Source organism: Saccoglossus kowalevskii, chromosome 22 (genome assembly GCF_978046115.1).
Source record: "Saccoglossus kowalevskii chromosome 22, keSacKowa6.1, whole genome shotgun sequence".
In the NCBI taxonomy this organism is placed as follows: domain Eukaryota; kingdom Metazoa; phylum Hemichordata; class Enteropneusta; family Harrimaniidae; genus Saccoglossus; species Saccoglossus kowalevskii.
Window position 1 is genome coordinate 27,780,741 of NC_140662.1, and position 18,726 is coordinate 27,799,466.

At 33.6% G+C, this 18,726-nt stretch overlaps 1 protein-coding gene across 2 annotated transcripts in view; it reads right to left on the bottom strand.

Annotated features, from left to right (window-relative positions):
• Nucleotides 1-2,655: 2,655 nt before the first annotated feature.
• The window catches only part of LOC100373333 (ubiquitin-conjugating enzyme E2-24 kDa-like), a 92,780-nt gene continuing 76,709 nt past the window's right edge, over nucleotides 2,656-18,726 (bottom strand). For both annotated transcript variants that reach the window (XM_085496055.1, XM_085496056.1), the window contains exons 4-6: nucleotides 9,895-10,027; nucleotides 9,226-9,373; nucleotides 2,656-7,732 (exon numbers count right to left, since the gene is read on the bottom strand). In XM_085496055.1, the coding sequence (XP_085352181.1) occupies nucleotides 7,635-7,732; nucleotides 9,226-9,373; nucleotides 9,895-10,027 (379 nt within the window). In that variant the 3' untranslated portion in view covers nucleotides 2,656-7,634. The remainder of the gene's footprint in view (nucleotides 7,733-9,225; nucleotides 9,374-9,894; nucleotides 10,028-18,726) is intronic.

Consider the following 18,726-nt stretch of genomic DNA (forward strand, 5'->3'; position numbering starts at 1 on the left):
GTATACAGATAAGATGTTATCATTTAAACCCTTTCAAAGATAAACATTATGCAAATATCCACGAAACGCCAGTTGTAATCTTTTCTGCTAGTGTTTTAAAACACTAATTTGAGCAACGTTATTTCGCAATTTCAATCTTTTGTAAACCTGGGGTGATGTATCAAGGTCTAAAGTAACCGTTTTATCAATTTGTGAAAAATCAAGAAAAAAGTGAAAATTTCCCTTCTCGCTACCTTAATCTGATAACTGAAAACTTTCATTGACCCGGGTCCAAAATCCAAGAGTACACAAGTGCAACCAAACTATGTCTTATACATGCTCAAGAAACTGCATTCATAAATCTGAGTAAACCTTGATGTACCTTTAATAACAAACTTGACTTCTTTGTTAATTCAGGTCTTTGTATATTACCAGGACTTGGGTTTGTTTCAGTATCACCACTATAATTCCCATCAAAATGTAGCCCTGACACCCCTCTACATTTTCTACTGGGATTGGTATAGGTACGACCCATCTGTCACTGATTCAGATTAAGGTCATGACATCACTAAAAACTTCAGCATTACAATCTAAGTTAATTATTTATTATGAGCATGCCCAGTTGTTCTCTAAGTGCAGTAGGGAGAAGTGGTTTTTGATGAAAATCATGAAAAATACCCACTTAGGATTTTCATATCTGGAAAAAAAATTACGTGCATAATCGGCAGAGACTTGTTCATCAACCTGCTAAGTTTCATCGACATCTGCTGCAGAATTTCTGAAAACATGTTAGAGACGCCACAGACGGAAAATTGAAATAAGAATAAATACTCCGCCTTCCAGGCTGCGCCTGAAACGGGGACTATCTGAAATTAGACTTGAGATCACAATCTTCAAAAAGTTTTTTCCTTTCACTTTTAAAGGAAGGACATTTAAGGATAAAATGCTTCTCTCACCAAAAGAATTTATGTTACATCTTTTACATGTTCTGTCATCCAACACGATTTTTGGTTTGTTCCCTCTCCCTAGTTTAATCTCTAGATTGTGATCACCGAGTCTAAACTTACTAACATTTTTGAAAGGTTGAAATTATTTATATTTTTCAGATAATCTTCAAACCCAATTTTTTTTTTAAATAAACAGTAAGTCCTCAATTTATTCCTTTTACCATCCTTACTATTTGCCTTTGTTAATTGATTTTTCCAAGACAGCATATAATCACATGACAATTTTAATTTAATTAATTTTGACAATTGATTACTGTTACTCACACAAAATTTTTCTTCAATTTTGCTAACATGTTCTCCTAATATATTGTCTACATGCTTAATCCATGTTGACTGTGATTTTACCGTTTTATACCAGATGATGCAGTGTGGCGGAAATTGGTATTTTATGCATAGCGCCACCTAGTGGTAGCATATTCGAAAACAATGTTAAGGGACTGGTCATTTTCCCCGGCAGGGGGGTGCCGGGCACTAAGCTATTTTAAAATTGGATAAAGGGGGACATGCCTTTTCCCCTTTGCCTGGGAGGGGGATGCTATTAATTTTGTTATGTGCAGTAAAAAGATGTTAAAAAAGTAATTATTTGGCAGATGACAGCAGAGTTAAACATAGTTAAACTCTGGTGATTTTGCCCTTTGTTATATAATATTATTCCCTTTATCAGTTTGTTTCAATATAAATATGCATTGTCATAATTAATTTTGAAAACAAGTTCTGGGGTTGAACCAACAGTGGGGAATCAGTCTACCGAATATCTTACAAAAACATTGGTGCCTAATTTGTTTAATTATTTTAAGGAACATAATTTCCAGCTTTATTCAAAGTAATTCAGATATTTTAGTATAAAAACAAATGCCTCATCGCAGAAAAAAAGTGCTGCATTTTGACGTGAATAGATTCATAAAACATGCAAGAAAACAGAAAATCTTAGTTGGATTTTGCCTAAGTATTTTGTACAGGTGTATGTCAAAAATTAATGATTCACTGAGACAAATATGGACTGCCTTATTATATTCATTGTGTGACTACAGTATTATATGAAAAGTAAAAAAAAACGCCCTCTAGGAATAGCTATCATGTTGCAAGCTCTGCTTTGTATGCAAATCAACTTAAATAGTTTGTGTTCAGTGGAGGGAGAAGTCAACAGTACTGTTGCCTCCTGAGAATCTACATCTTCAAACCCTGCAATCTTTGTTTTTGAAGTGTTTTTAAACTAGTATTATAAAAGCTCTATCATTCTGTTCTAATAGCTGAAACAAATTTCTGTGAATTTTCATTTGTCGAATTAACTGTTATAAATACAGAATAAATATATTTTAGTACAATTGTCTTTTCAAAATGTGAAAAAAACCATGCTGACAATTTCATATGCTTGTGGAGAGCATCCTTGAAACAATGGAAAGATGTTTTGTGGTTGACAAACGTTTTTGAGTGTCGATTATTTCTAATAACAGACAGTGCAAATTCTATACACATCAAGTAAAATTGTCCGTAAATTTCGTCATAATTTCGAACAATACAGCCTCAGATCAAAATTTATTCCTATACTTTTCATGTGGGACTGTAAATAAATTTGCAGATGGTGCCAACAGTTGACAATGACACTCAAAGGGTGTATTGCAATATTGGGAAGGAGTGTATAGTTTGTGCATGCAATAAATTCACTAAATTTGGTTTTATCATTTTATTATCAAAATACAACACAAATGGAGAATGGCTGCCTTCACATGTACACAGGAGTGAAAAAATTGGGTTTCTCACAAAGGATGCACTAATAAAATATACAAAGTCTCTACAGAAAATGAAAAGGCCCTCAATGTGATTGCCTGTTCGAATCAAGATGGTTGAAACACCTGCTCATCTACCAATCAATGCTTTCATTTATAATCACATGATAAGAGCATCAACTGATATTCATGAATAAAATTAAAAACACCTAAGAAAAAAAAAAAGCTGCAACTATTACACTTGACCATAAGTTATCAAGCTTGATTTCCAATGCATTATTACTGAATTTCATTGAGGTCATATAATGGAAACTATCTAGACCAAACAAGTAAATTTACAGGAATGTAGCACTACCATACCTAGAATTATTAACACAACTTTTCATACATTTTTTTTGTTACATTTCTTATTTTCTAAAAGGCCCCTTTATGAAATCAAAAAAATAACTTGAGCTAACAAAATTAAAAGTGGGAACTCATTGTTGCTCAAAGAAAAAAAAATCTTCAGAAAAACATATTTGCACATAGCCATGACAACATATTGCTGCTGTATCCAAGCAGCTGGCACTCTACCATTACAACAAAGTATAATCACAGTGTGATAGAGGGACTGTGGTATAATGTTTGTTTTTTTTCTATTTAAAAAGATGTGTACAAAAGTGGCAAAAATAAAACAGCAGCATTGTAACATGTGAACAGAATGGGGTGGTTGCACAATGTGTATTTGTTATATCGGTAAGCCAAAGTTTCAATTGCTCATGTAAACAGTTACATGTTTGAATCACTGAATGTTTTAATTAGCCCTTGTAGCTAACAAGTCAGAGACTTTCATCCAATCCCCTCATTTTCTACGGCAGCTTCAAATAAAACTTAATATTTGAATTCAGAGAAAATTAAATAAGTCAACCATCCCATTAGTTCATTACTGACTTATTCTCAACAAATATTCCAGAAGCAAGATGCTTCAATCCAATGCAATTAATTATTTTATTTTTTTTTTGAGAATTTTGTCAAAATCAATGTCATCAAAACAATTACATTTTGCACTTTGTTAGGTCAGTTAAAAAGTTTCTGTTTGTTTAAGGTAGGATAGTTCCATTAGTACCTAAGCATATGCCCCAAGAATTATCATTAATTGTAACTCATAACATTAATGTCTAGACATGAAAAAAATCTCTAACACAGCACCTTAGAATTTATTTTTAGAATATTTCAGTGATTTCATCAGATTTACAATTACACATGAAAACTAATCATGATAATTTGGTTATTATGTTAAATACACAATATCAATGTAGATTACAAGTCAATATTACAATATAGTTTGTGCTTGAATACTACCATGTGGGTCATTAATGAAGTCATTATACAGAACATGTATTGCCTCCTAAATGTCAAAGGGCATTATATTAACAATGAAAGTCAATATCTTACAATTGCATTAGCCCTTCAAACAATGTGTCCTGCCATCATGCTGCTACTTTTGGTACATTTTTATTGTATCTTTGCAGACTTTGGATGAAATGGACATCATTTTCCATTGACTATTGAAATTGACCAAACTGGGATACATAAAGCATTTATTTTTTGACAGACTTTGAAAATGTTAATGAGGTCATTATGTCAAATATTGTCTCCAGTTTGAATGACCCCAATTTACTCAGCATGTTTTCATATGCCATTATATTGTAGTCTGTATTACAATATATCAATCTCTAGAAATATGTAATATACACTGAACAATAATCAAGATATGAGTAACCTTTCAAATAATGTCAAACTAATTACCGGTACGAGTCTTTGTCGACGCATCAGTGGGATCATAGGTAAAATAACACTAAACAGAGGTCAATAATAGCACTCAACTGTTTACATATTATTCAATTACAAAGAATCAATAAAACAGATTGAATTTGACTGAAAGGTCATTATACCTCTATATATGCCAATAGATTCAATAACACACAATGGAAAGTTAATTGTTATCGCATAACAGAATACAGCTGTAATGTTAAGTCAATACATGGCTTGCTCTTTTCTAATACACTGTCAATAGGAATAAATCAACCCAGCTGTATCCTGTGATATGTGCATAGATTTCAATTTGTGTAAAACAGCGCCCTCAAAGTAATCAATTTAAACTCAATACATTGGAGTGTCAATATAAACCTGGGGATAATATTCAGCCATCAGATCATATTTTTGGTGATGTTAATTTCAATTTTGTTTTAATATACAATACTGTATTTTCATTTGAAGTTTTTTTCACAGTAAATCAGCGAAAGTAAAATCCAGTGAAAATTCGTTTGACAAATGATCAGGAAACTGCTAAACACAATTTCAAGTTAACTTAAATAAAATTGACAGTTGGGTTTAATTGCAGCTCTGTGTAATAGATATAAATGTACCATTAACCATCACTATTCATCTTCATACATTTTTAAGGCTTTGTGTTAGGATCAAATGCAGTGATAAAATTAGACTTTGGCATTCAAATCATCAAAGATATATTTATAAACCATGCTATGTATTATGATGTTACAGAATTATTCATAGTCTAAAACGCCATATAGGCAGTGTAAGCTGGTTTTCACAATAGAAAACCAAATTTCCACAAAGTTTACAGTCATGATTTAAATACATTTTTTTATAAGAGTAACAATAAATTAGGGGAAATAAATTCACTGGTAGCTCAACTTGGAATCATTTTTCAGCCATTACCACAGGAAACAATTTAGAACAATTCTGACTCGATAGGAAATCAGAAGGCATTTAGACATCAGAAATACAAATTCACAGATTATCATGAATATCAATTTTTGAGGCAATGATTTAAACAAAATATCATAAATAACTAGTCTTTGTGAATAAAAGAATAATTTAACACTTCACACAGCATTGAAACTCCTCCCCAATCTTTCTAATGATTTTTTGGTTGTGCATGATATATGTTAGGAATATGGACATTCATTTGCTTTTTCCATTTTTTCTCAAACTTGTACTCAAGGTAGCAATTAATGACATGATTAATACTAGAATTTTAAAGGTAATGCATTTGAGATCATACGCCTACCCCGAGACAGCAGTTTTAGAATCAATGACATTTTGACTAGCACAGTAAACTTTGCAAATATCTACATGTACAACATGAAAGGTCATCAGCCCAAATCTTGCTTCAGTGATGAAAAAATGAAGTTTGAACAATGACCAGGAAATCATGGAATTCATTTTATTTGACTCCTGAAAATTGTGCTGATGTGGTGAAAACCCCGAAAGGTTTCTACTCAAATTGTGCTGATGTGGTGAAAACCCTGAAAGGTTTCTACTCAAATTGTGCTGATGTGGTGAAAACCTCGAAAGGTTTCTACTCAAATTGTGCTGATGTGGTGAAAACCCTGAAAAGTTTCTACTCAAATTGTGCTGATGTGGTGAAAACCCTGAAAAGTTTCTACTCAAATTGTGCTGATGTGGTGAAAACCCTGAAAGGTTTCTACTCAAATTGTGCTGATGTGGTGAAAACCCCAAAAGGTTTCTACTCAAATTGTGCTGATGTGGTGAAAACCCTGAAAGGTTTCTGATGTGTGTGATCTTGTGCAACGTTTTTAAATCAAACATTTATCTGTTATTCAGTGAGGATGGTAGATATATATTCAGAGGCAAGTCTGGTGATTATTGCACTACCTATCTATGAATGAAATAGATATACGACATACTAGTGGAGGGTGGATACCATGTGATTATAAAATTACAATGGGATTAAGTGGAAAGGAGGTGGCAGTAACTTTCCTAAGTCTAGTCCACATGAATTAGGATCAAGTTAGAAATTAAAACAATGAATTTATACTATCTTAAGTATAAAGCTTCAGATCAATTTAAGATATCAACCCTTCAGATATTTCACACTTATTCAGCTGTAGACCCAGTCAGGCATTAATGAGGTCTGTAACAAACTCAAAAAATAATACAGTAAGGCTCGCAAAAAAATTGTCATGGGCCAAATTGTTTTACAAAATTGATGTGAATGCCAATTGTTCCATGAAAACTTTCCTTCTCACACATTCTGACAAACATCTACCCCACCTGTACAAAATCTTTATTTTTTTCTTTAAATTAATGCACATGTTAACCAGAAATGTTAAAAATAAAAACCTGGGCCTTATCAAGTATTCTACTGTAAAATACTTCATTTTGTTTGGAATTAATTTTTGATATTCTCACTGAAGGAATGATTAAGTGAATATAAAATCCAGCGAATATACTTTTTTTCTTATGTTTTACCACTCATCTCACCAAAAATCAGTTAAAATAAATTCCATACAAAACACCCAATACGTCATTTCAGCAAAAATTAATTCCAGCTGAAATAAAGTATTTCAAAGTAAGTATATGTCTAACAGTACCAGATTGTGACATCTTCAATACAGGAGAACATGCGTAATACGAGAGAAATTATATTTAATAGTCCACAAGATAATGGCACTGTTATGGACTGATTTGTACAATGGTGATATTTTCAAAAATTCACTGGTTTCATATTTAACATATTTTGCTTTCCTTTTTGACATAATGAAAGATGTTTCACTCCAATATCGTTACTCATCGATAAGGATCACTTGTATTCGTGAGAAAAATAAAGCTCTTTAAAATACTGAAAAAGAAAGCAGCGAAAAAGAAAAAAAATACAGTTCGTAATAAATAAACTAGCCTAAAAATATGTTAAAATGTGAATGGTATGAAAAACCATTTGTAATTGGCTGACATAGTAAATTACCTCTTCCAAGTGATGTTTGTAACCAATGAAAGAGAGTATTACATAATGACCACAATATATAACAAAGCTAGTCCATGGCAGACATGCAAACTCTGCAGACAGGATACAAGGTTAAGTTTAGATTTATTATTCTAAAGATAAATACTGTGTTCATGTAGCAAATCGTTTAGTCCACTGCCGGGCTATCCTATCATGGTCTTCACGCGACTGCAGATATTGTGTGGCAATACTACCAACTAAAGGATCACCTGTGGAAGAAAATATATTGTAGTCAGATGCATTGACAGATGCGTCCCTGAATAAAAAAAAAATAGGAATTTTGACTTGTCTCTATTCGTACCTTCTCAAAGAATATAATATCCCTTGTATCCCAGAATTAATGCCCCCAATATCGCAGACAACTCCCAATAAAATACTTCTTATATCCCAGACTCAACTCCAAATTCATAACTCGTATCCTAGAAACAGTTCCCAATTCATACCCCTTTGGATCTCAGCTCATACGCCTTATATCCCAGACTCTGCTCCCAATTCATACCCCTTAATATCCCAGACTCTGCTCCCAATTCATACCCCTTAATATCCCAGACTCTGCTCCCAATTCATACCCCTTAATATCCCAGACTCTGCTCCCAATTCATACCCCTTAATATCCCCGACTCTGCTCCCAATTCATACCCCTTAATATCCCCGACTCTGTTCCATATTCATATCCCTTAATATCCCGGACTCCGCTCCCAATTCATACCCCTTAATATCCCCGACTCTGTTCCTGATTCATACCTCCTATATCCCCGACTCTGCTCCCAATTCATACCCCTTAATATCCCCAACTCTGTTCCCGATTCATACCCCTTGAATCCCAGACTCTGCTCCCGATTCATACCCCTTGAATTCCGGGAAATACCCCTTATATCCCCGACTCTGTTCCTGATTCATACCTCATATATCACCAACTCTGCTCCCAATTTATACCCCTTAATATCCCCGACTCTGTTCCCGATTCATACCACCTTAATATCCCGGACTCCGCTCCCAATTCATACCCCTTAATATCCCTGACTCTGTTCCATATTCATACCCCTTAATATCCCGGACTCCGCTCCCAATTCATACCCCATAATTTCCCCACCTCTGTTCCCGATTCATACCCCTTGAATCCCAGACTCTGCTCCCGATTCATACCCCTTGAATCCCAGACTCTGCTCCCGATTCATACCCCTTGAATCCCGGGAAATACCCCTTATATCCCCGACTCTGTTCGTGATTCATACCTCATATATCACCAACTCTGCTCCCAATTTATACCTCTTAATATCCCCGACTCTGTTCCCGATTCATACCACCTTAATATCCCGGACTCCGCTCCCGATTCATACCCCTTAATATCCCTGACTCTGTTCCATATTCATACCCCTTAATATCCCGGACTCCGCTCCCAATTCATACCCCATAATTTCCCCACCTCTGTTCCCGATTCATACCCCTTGAATCCCAGACTCTGCTCCCGATTCATACCCCTTGAATCCCGGGAAATACCCCTTATATCCCCGACTCTGTTCGTGATTCATACCTCATATATCACCAACTCTGCTCCCAATTTATACCCCTTACCCTTGGATCCCAGCTAATACACATTATATCCCAGACTTCACTCCCAATCAAACCCCTTGAATCACAACTCACCCCCTTATATAAACCCAGATTGTTATAAACTACTACATGTATGATGTATACTTACTAGGGTTACAATCTGATAACAGTGAACATATAGATAGTAATACTTTTGAGATGGTCAATGCTGGGCTCCAGTTGTCTTTTAATATATCCAGACATATCACACCTTGACTATTAATATTACAGTGATATATACGTGTCCTAAATGTCACCTACAGATAGAGGCATTTGGAAATACAACTGTGTTATGTTGAGTAGAAAATTTGACTTTTGAATTCATTGAAACACTACACAGTAGAATGGGGAATAAAACTGGTTTGCACCACTTGTGTATGGTACAGTCTTTCTAATTGGTTGATGTACATGCATAATTTGCTATACTACAACCTTTCTAATTGGTTGATGTACATGCATAATTTGCTATACTACAACCTTTCTAATTGGTTAACAGACAAGCATAATTTGCTATACTACAACCTTTCTAATTGGTTAACGAACATGCTTAATTTGCTATACTACAAAGTTTTTAATTGGTTGATGTACATGCATAATTTGCTATACTACAACCTTTCTAATTGGTTAACAGACAAGCATAATTTGCTATACTACAACCTTTCTAATTGGTTAACAGACAAGCATAATTTGCTATACTACAACCTTTCTAATTGGTTAACGAACATGCTTAATTTGCTATACTACAAAGTTTTTAATTGGTTGAAGTTACTTTCCATACCTTAGGTGGTTTAAATGGATAATCTGGCGAAAAATGTATATCCAGGAAAAAGACGCCTCCTTCATATACTGATCCGGGTGGCCCTAATATAGTAGATACCCATTCATACATATTATCTCCTTTGGGTCCAGCACTGAAAACAATAATAGATAGTATTAATTTTAGTCATATACTTTTATAGTAGTTTCAACTTTGAACCATACCACATCAACATGAATTTAAATTAAAATTACATATTACTCGATTATCTACATTTATAATAGAACCATATTAAAAGTTCAATCAAGTATTGTCAATATAACCTCATTTGTATTACAGACACAAGATAATGTATGACGTATATGTCAAGTTAAAACTTGATTGGTCAAGGCATACAAGATGGAATGCATTCATTTAAATAAGATGACTGCCAGTCGGCCATTTTGGTCCAAGCATGTGCAAGATATAGACACATGGACAGAGGTCAATCCATAAGTCACTGCATCTGAACAGGGACTAACAAGGCATCAACACCAGCTAAAAATATCCCAGTCACCACACTACATGTATATCATACAAACATCAACTATTTAGTACTTATATAACAATGAGAAAAGTCAAGTAATCACAAAAATAAATTAGTACACCCACATACGCTGCACTATATGAAAGCAATACTGAGAAATGTTATTGTGGTATATTTATTTTGAAATGAATCAGACATGAAGGAAGACAATATTTGACTATAATCTGATCTGTCACCATTATTCATTATGTTCTGTATCAATGGAGTAAAGTGAAACACTTCACAAAATTAATATGTCTGGCCTAAATGATTACTCGGTTGGCTGCAAACGATACCCAATTTTCAGCATTATAGTGCTTGCTTTAATTCGTCATGAAGACAGATGTTGATGGATTAAACACAGGTCACTAATTACATATCAGAATCTCATGAAGAATGGACAGTCTGTCTGGTTGGTTTTCATTATCCTCATTATACTTTTATACATTTATTGCTTTTCAAGCAAATTTATTTGGATCAGGACTTGTAGCCCCAGTAGTCCATTAGTGTCAACAATTATTATCCAAAAATTAGTAAAATACTATAAAATAGGCTAAATTGTATCTAAATATGCTACTATTAGATTCAGTGGACAAATAATTAAGAATTATTTCTCTAAAAATCTGAAAAATTAAAATGAAAGACAGAAAATGCAAACATCAAATTTGTTTTATAAATTAAAAGGTTAGTCATAGACTTTACATGGTATTCTCTGTATAACACATTTACCAACATTATTCAATATAATATTACATCTATAATTTCAATCTCACATCACAGAAAACATATGCTACAGTGTACTATTTGAATAATTGATTTAGCTTTCATGCTGAATGTACTGTGGTACGATACATTACAGCATTACGTGAGTGATATATAAGGACGGCCTAACACATATCTGTTATGCTGAATGTACTGTGGTACGATACATTACAGCATTACGTGAGGGATATATAAGGACGGCATAACACATATCTGTTATGCTGAATGTACTGTGGTACGATACATTACAGCATTACGTGAGTGATATATAAGGACAGCCTAACACATATCTGTTATGCTGAATGTACTGTGGTACGATACATTACAGCATTACGCGAGTGATATATAAGGACAGCCTAACACATATCTGTTATGGTGAATGTACTGTGGTATGATACATTACAGCATTACGTGAGTGATATATAAGGACGGCATAACACATATCTGTTATGCTGAATGTACTGTGGTACGATACATTACAGCATTACGTGAGTGATATATAAGGACGGCATAACACATATCTGTTATGCTGAATGTACTGTGGTACGATACATTACAGCATTACGCGAGTGATATATAAGGACGGCATAACACATATCTGTTATGCTGAATGTACTGTGGTATGATACATTACAGCATTACGTGAGTGATATATAAGGACGGCATAACACATATCTGTTATGCTGAATGTACTGTGGTACGATACATTACAGCATTACGTGAGTGATATATAAGGACGGCATAACACATATCTGTTATGGTGAATGTACTGTGGTACGATACATTACAGCATTACGTGAGTGATATATAAGGACGGCATAACACATATCTGTTATGCTGAATGTACTGTGGTACGATACATTACAGCATTACGCGAGTGATATATAAGGACGGCATAACACATATCTGTTATGCTGAATGTACTGTGGTATGATACATTACAGCATTACGTGAGTGATATATAAGGACGGCATAACACATATCTGTTATGCTGAATGTACTGTGGTACGATACATTACAGCATTACGCGAGTGATATATAAGGACGGCATAACACATATCTGTTATGGTGAATGTACTGTGGTACGATACATTACAGCATTACGTGAGTGATATATAAGGACGGCATAACACATATCTGTTATGCTGAATGTACTGTGGTACGATACATTACAGCATTACGTGAGTGATATATAAGGACGGCATAACACATATCTGTTATGGTGAATGTACTGTGGTACGATACATTACAGCATTACGTGAGTGATATATAAGGACGGCATAACACATATCTGTTATGCTGAATGTACTGTGGTACGATACATTACAGCATTACGTGAGTGATATATAAGGACGGCATAACACATATCTGTTATGCTGAATGTACTGTGGTACGATACATTACAGCATTACGTGAGTGATATATAAGGACGGCATAACACATATCTGTTATGCTGAATGTACTGTGGTACGATACATTACAGCATTACGTGAGTGATATATAAGGACGGCCTAACACATATCTGTTATGGTGAACCGCTGACATCCATATGAATGTAGCACAGCTGACAAAGCGTTAAACTCCCAGCATAAAGGACATGCACAATATAATACGAGTGCTTCTTTTCAATAGACACAATGTTATAAGCTGATCTCATATATCCGTTCATAATCCAGAAAAGTGCACTTTACAAATTAAACCGACTGCCCCAGACCCAATAGTACAAAAGTTGAGGTTACACGTAGTTGAATCTAGATATTTTTAATATCGCACAAGACATTAATTTATCTTAATATGGTACAGGTGATCAGTGATGACTCTCGCAGATCGGTGTTCTATGATGGTGTCGGCTGTAACAAAGAAATTTTCCACTGACATGATGATATGTGACTATGTGATTATGCATCACAGGAAAGACGTTAAAGGATAAAGTTGAAAACAGCAGCTTATGTACATTGCTGTGCTCTGATTACGAATTCTGTATTTCAATTTTTCTTTTTTGCTTTATTATGGCTTTGTTGATGACATAGCAATATAGCAAGCAACAAAAGAAATTGTACAGTGTTAGCCTGTAACAAGAATCCACAAGCATAGAAGTACACCATATATTTTTATTGCAGGGAATTCCAACTTTTGTTCAATTGTTTTTAATTAATTACTAAGTGACAATCATAGAACATTGTACATGTACAGTGCACAATACAACTTAAATGAGAACACTATGCGCCAATGACGAGGACATTTTTAACCGAACTACGTTACTCTGTTGTGATTTGTTGCGAATCCCAAGAAACCCTTGAGATATTTTAACAATACCACAACAGACACAAACATGTCCATTTCAGTTTATGTTCATTTATTTGTTTTTCCTAATCGTATGTTTTCATGAATTATTAACTACATGTCGAAATACTTAGCGACGTCATGATGAAATAAAAAAAGCTATTTCAAAGTGTTTCCTATAAGGTTTGAGTCCTGGCCATTGCGATGAATAGAAAATGATATTGTTCATTAATGCAGTTTATTAATTCTAAATCATATTTATGATATGAATAAATTTTAATATAAGTTGTGTTGTAGCTAGGAGATAAATTTAACAAGCATCTGCTTGGCTGAGATAGCTCTGCTGTTAGCAATGCACATTTCAAGTAAAGAATTTAAGATATTACAAAATGAACAAATCTGAGAGAGGGCTACCTGTAGTACCTATATGTATAATATCAAAGCAACCGGGACTTGGATTTTTAACAAGAACAACCAAAAATTACAAAATATATACAAGAATTGTAGTTTTCAAGAAGAAGACAAAATGATGTTGACAGACGACGAAAGACATTGATGAACAATCACGCATATAATAAGCTCCCCATGACAAAACTGACAGCAGAGCTAAAAAGTTGACACTGAGAACGATGGACGATGACTCGTGTGATAAGCTTTGCTCAACAAAGTCAAAAGCAGAGCTAAAAATTTGAAAAAGAGTTTGAAAATCAGACAATGTTAAATAAAATTTTACTCAAATGGATAAACAATGATTTAAGCCGCTTCAATAATAAAACAAAGTCCACCTAAATAAATAAATTAGGATTACAGATTACACTAACAGACATGTGGACACCTGGCTGATTATAGCAGAACATAATTCAGGTACATACTGTAAAACATGTTTAAATAGCTACATGCCATTTTAGCGAATTTGACTCCATGCATGAATAAACTGAATTATAATTTAGCTAAAGTGTAAACAATCTCATTGTGAGAATATACTTTATTTTAAATTAGTGACATCTCGAATTAGCTAAATTAGCTAAAATAACATGCTAGCTAAAAAGACGCGTGTTTTACAGTATTCAAATGATTTCTTCATGTGTGTCTGTCTGTCTGGCAGGAAGAATGACAATTTTCACTATGCATACCCCCACAATCAGTATAGGGAAATGTTAGCACCACATGATCTCAATAAATATTATCCTGGGTTTTTGTCATTGGCTTGTTTTACCAACTTAAATTTTCAAATTTATTCAATAGTTTTACATTTTATTCAATAGTACAGTAGTTTTCAATGAAACAATGTAAACAAACTATTTGAGGCATGACTTAATTTAATGTTATTATATCTAATGCACTAACCAGGCCTTGTACAATTGTTGACATGACTAACCACAGTTCACATTTCAATTACTTCAATATATTCTCTCCTAGAGGGACAGTGGTGTGATTGCTACAGATACTTATAATTAATAACGCCACAAATATAATTTATGCAAATGAAGGTTACTATGGTAACAAATCTGAGTAAATGAATGAGTCATGCTACAATTAAGCTAAATAAATGCATCAACACAGTATTGTCTGTTTTGCATGACGAGAGACCATATATAATTAAAAGATAAATTATGAACAATAATCACAATTGGCAGCAGGTGTCATTGCATTAAATCTCATATAAAATTAAAAAATGTGCAAAGGGTAATGCTGAGTCTAAAATTACCATAATTATGTAGTGGATACTTATACACATCAAATCTAATCTAAGAATCCTTCACTCTCGCATACATGCGTAACATGGCTTCGAAAGTGTTGAAATATACTGTAAATTTACCCCAGTCAGCATTTTGGCATATTTTTCACATTTTTAGGTAATTTTATACAATTTTCTGTTTGTCGTATTTGGAGCATATGGATATAACATGTATTTTTTGTATGTTATTAAAATTAATACTAGTAACTAAATATCTCATAATGCTGGCTATTACGTGGATAGTTAAATAATCTGTTTCAGTTTTTGAGTAATAAATGATGTTAAATGCTATAACTAACTGCTACTAAGTTTAGCCGTGTACACACACACTAACCAACAATAGACCAGATAGCTACATGTATAAGTTTAGCCATGTACACACACACTAACCAACAATAGACCAGATAGCTCCGTGTATTGTGATAATGATAGTAACCATATAGGTATAATCACAAAACTATCTACACTGAAAACCAATGAATTTATTTGTATTTATATAGTTTCTCATTCACTAAATACATATTGGTACTTTGTCTGATTTTCGCTGATAAAACTATTCATGAATATTCATCTTTTAAATGTAAAAGTCAACTGAAGTCTCCTTTCAAAGATCAATCTAAGACTTTTACACAAAATCTGACCGAACACTTCTCGAAGCAAATATGGCATATCATATTCTGTGTCTCATGTAAGCAAATCACCGACACATTTCAACTTGTTTCACTGTGATTGCCATCACAAATATATTACTGTTTCCCATATCTACACGCATACAGCCTAATATTGACCTAGGCTCTCATTTTTCAAAATTAAACTGGACTACTCATAATTTACAAAATAAAACATCCTGTTTTTCCATGGTTTTTACTAGTGTATTCAAGCATATGGAAAGTCCAAGACAAATTGAGCAAAATTTATTTGTATTCACACTTTTCAGCATGGCGTTACGTGCCTACCTTACCTGACAGATTACCAAATATAATCCTGGAATTTTAATACCTGGTAGCCAAGCAGAGTTCCAAGAAATTGTGTTCATTTTTATCCCTGGACTATCTATAAATACTGCTATCATTTCTATATACAAGAGGAAGGCATGAAAAACTAAGTTTTAAATTTTTTAGTAAAGCATGATAAATTTTTCGCATTACAACTTTGACATTTTCCAAGCAATACAAGACACTGATAAATTCAATAACCAAATTTCAAACAATTTCTTCATCATTCCCATTCATAGCTTACGTTTGTGATTTGAAGAAAGGGCAGTCATGTAGTCAAACAAACTGAATACAAGAAATTCTTCAGGGCGTTTTCTGTTGCTATGGTATCATCATTATCCACCCACAGTGGTCAATCAAACAGTGTTATCACCATGACATGGGTTGTACATGAGAAGGGCAGAGATGAGAGAAGGGCAGAGATGAGAGAAGGACAGAGATGAGAGAAAGGCAGAGATGAGAGAAAGGCAGAGATGAGAGAAGGGCAGAGATGAGACAACAGATATAGCTGTGTGTAACATGTGGAAACTATTCTACACAAAACATTAAATACAAATTCCACAATCATTCTCACCTGAGAGTTAAACAGAACAACCACATCAATAAAATAAAATGAAATGAGATGTTGAGACTATTTCTACTACTTATTTTACACATCACTGATGCTACGAGTGTCACTGGAAGAAACAAGCTTGTTACTTAAGCATGTTTAATTCATACAAACAAATGAGCCATCAACTTAATAGAGAAACCAATAAGCATGGCGTACCAGGACTGTTTCAGATGACACAGACTCCATCTGTGTGTCATTTGTTTGATATCAATTCTTCTACTTATGGCATTTAACTATTTAATTAACTATTAAATTCCCTCTAAAAATAAAGTATTGCCAATAAAGGAGTCTCACTCTACTTAATAATCACATTAGCACACAATAAGTTGAAATCATGCCTAGGAAGTGACAAATAACAAGAAAATTAGGCAATAATCTACTTCACGATAAGCAGACTTATAATTGTACCAAATCCTTAAATATTCTGGTCATTTAATATTTAAAATAACAAATGTTTATTAACTCTATAAGATGCTATCATTTTTCACTTCAAAATTATTATACAATATTTTGTACATTTTTCTATAGATTACTTGAAGATTTCACTACAGGTATGATCACATTTTGAAAAAGGTTGCTTTTGGCATTATAAAAGCTTAGATCAATAAGGCAGAGTTACAAGCAAGGTGCCCTTTCATAACAATTTTGTAAATTCTTAAACAATGAGAGTTAAGCTTGGAAAGTGGCATTTACATTCAGTTTTGCACTGTTTAAACAAAGCATACTTGGCAGGAAGGATTTTTATGTATATGGTGCTCTCATAGCTTTCTGTTATAGTTAAGAAAAAATAGCATTTTATCTTTGATTACTTGTATTAGGAGTATTGCTCTGACCATAAGGAATTCTTTTGGTTTGGAATTGATACACGTTTATAAACATTGCAACTACCAGCATAGTTTGCAAAGAGGCAATTATAATAAACCACACAACAGATCTATAAATGCATTTATTATAATTGTAAGCAAAATACATGGTTTGATTCATATAAAACAATTCCATTTTTAGACATGAATAAACTATTTGCTCTATTTGAAAAATTTCAAACAGAGGATAAGCGAAAAACGGCATATGTTGTGTGAGAAGTAGAGAAAAACCTCTATAATTTAAATCAATGCATGAAATACTAACAAAGGAAATACAGGAGTTCACATTCACATTCACATTTTGACAAAATTAAATCTAAAACCATGAGTAAACCAGAAATATGCAATCCAAACATTCAATTTTGAATTATTTCATTCTCAGCTACTGCAACCAATATGAAACATTTAATTTGACTACTCCTACTTGGACACTCACTGCTGCTTGATACAGTTTATCAACACAACAGCGCCACCAGTGGCACATCAGAGAAATGTGAATTGGAATGAAAGGACCAGACTTTTCTTCACAATAAAGTGTGAAGAAGTTACAGCCATCATTTTAACCCAAATGCTCCAAATTTATAAGGAAGTAGGAAGTATCAATATTGTAAATATACTATATCTACCTATTGTAAACAATTGACAGTTTATTGTAATAAATACTATTTTACATAATAGACTACTTTCCCGGAAGTAGCGAGACTGGGGTGCAAAAATACTCCTGCTTTGTCATGGCGGGAGATACAAACATGTCAGTTTGCAGATAGTTGATAAGGGAATTTTATTTTTGTGAAGTTGATTGGTACACCCAGGAGTACGAAATAAAATGCTGTATCTTCAACTTCTGGAAAAATCATTTATATGCAACTATGAACATAAGTGCTTTAACAGAGACAATAAGATTAATAATTTTTCTCTATTAGAAATGTATCACCAACAACTACATTTATAAGGTGTTCACATGTGTAATAAAACATGTGGTTTGATGCTTTTTAACCAAGTTGAATATATTTATGAACATATTAAACCAGGTG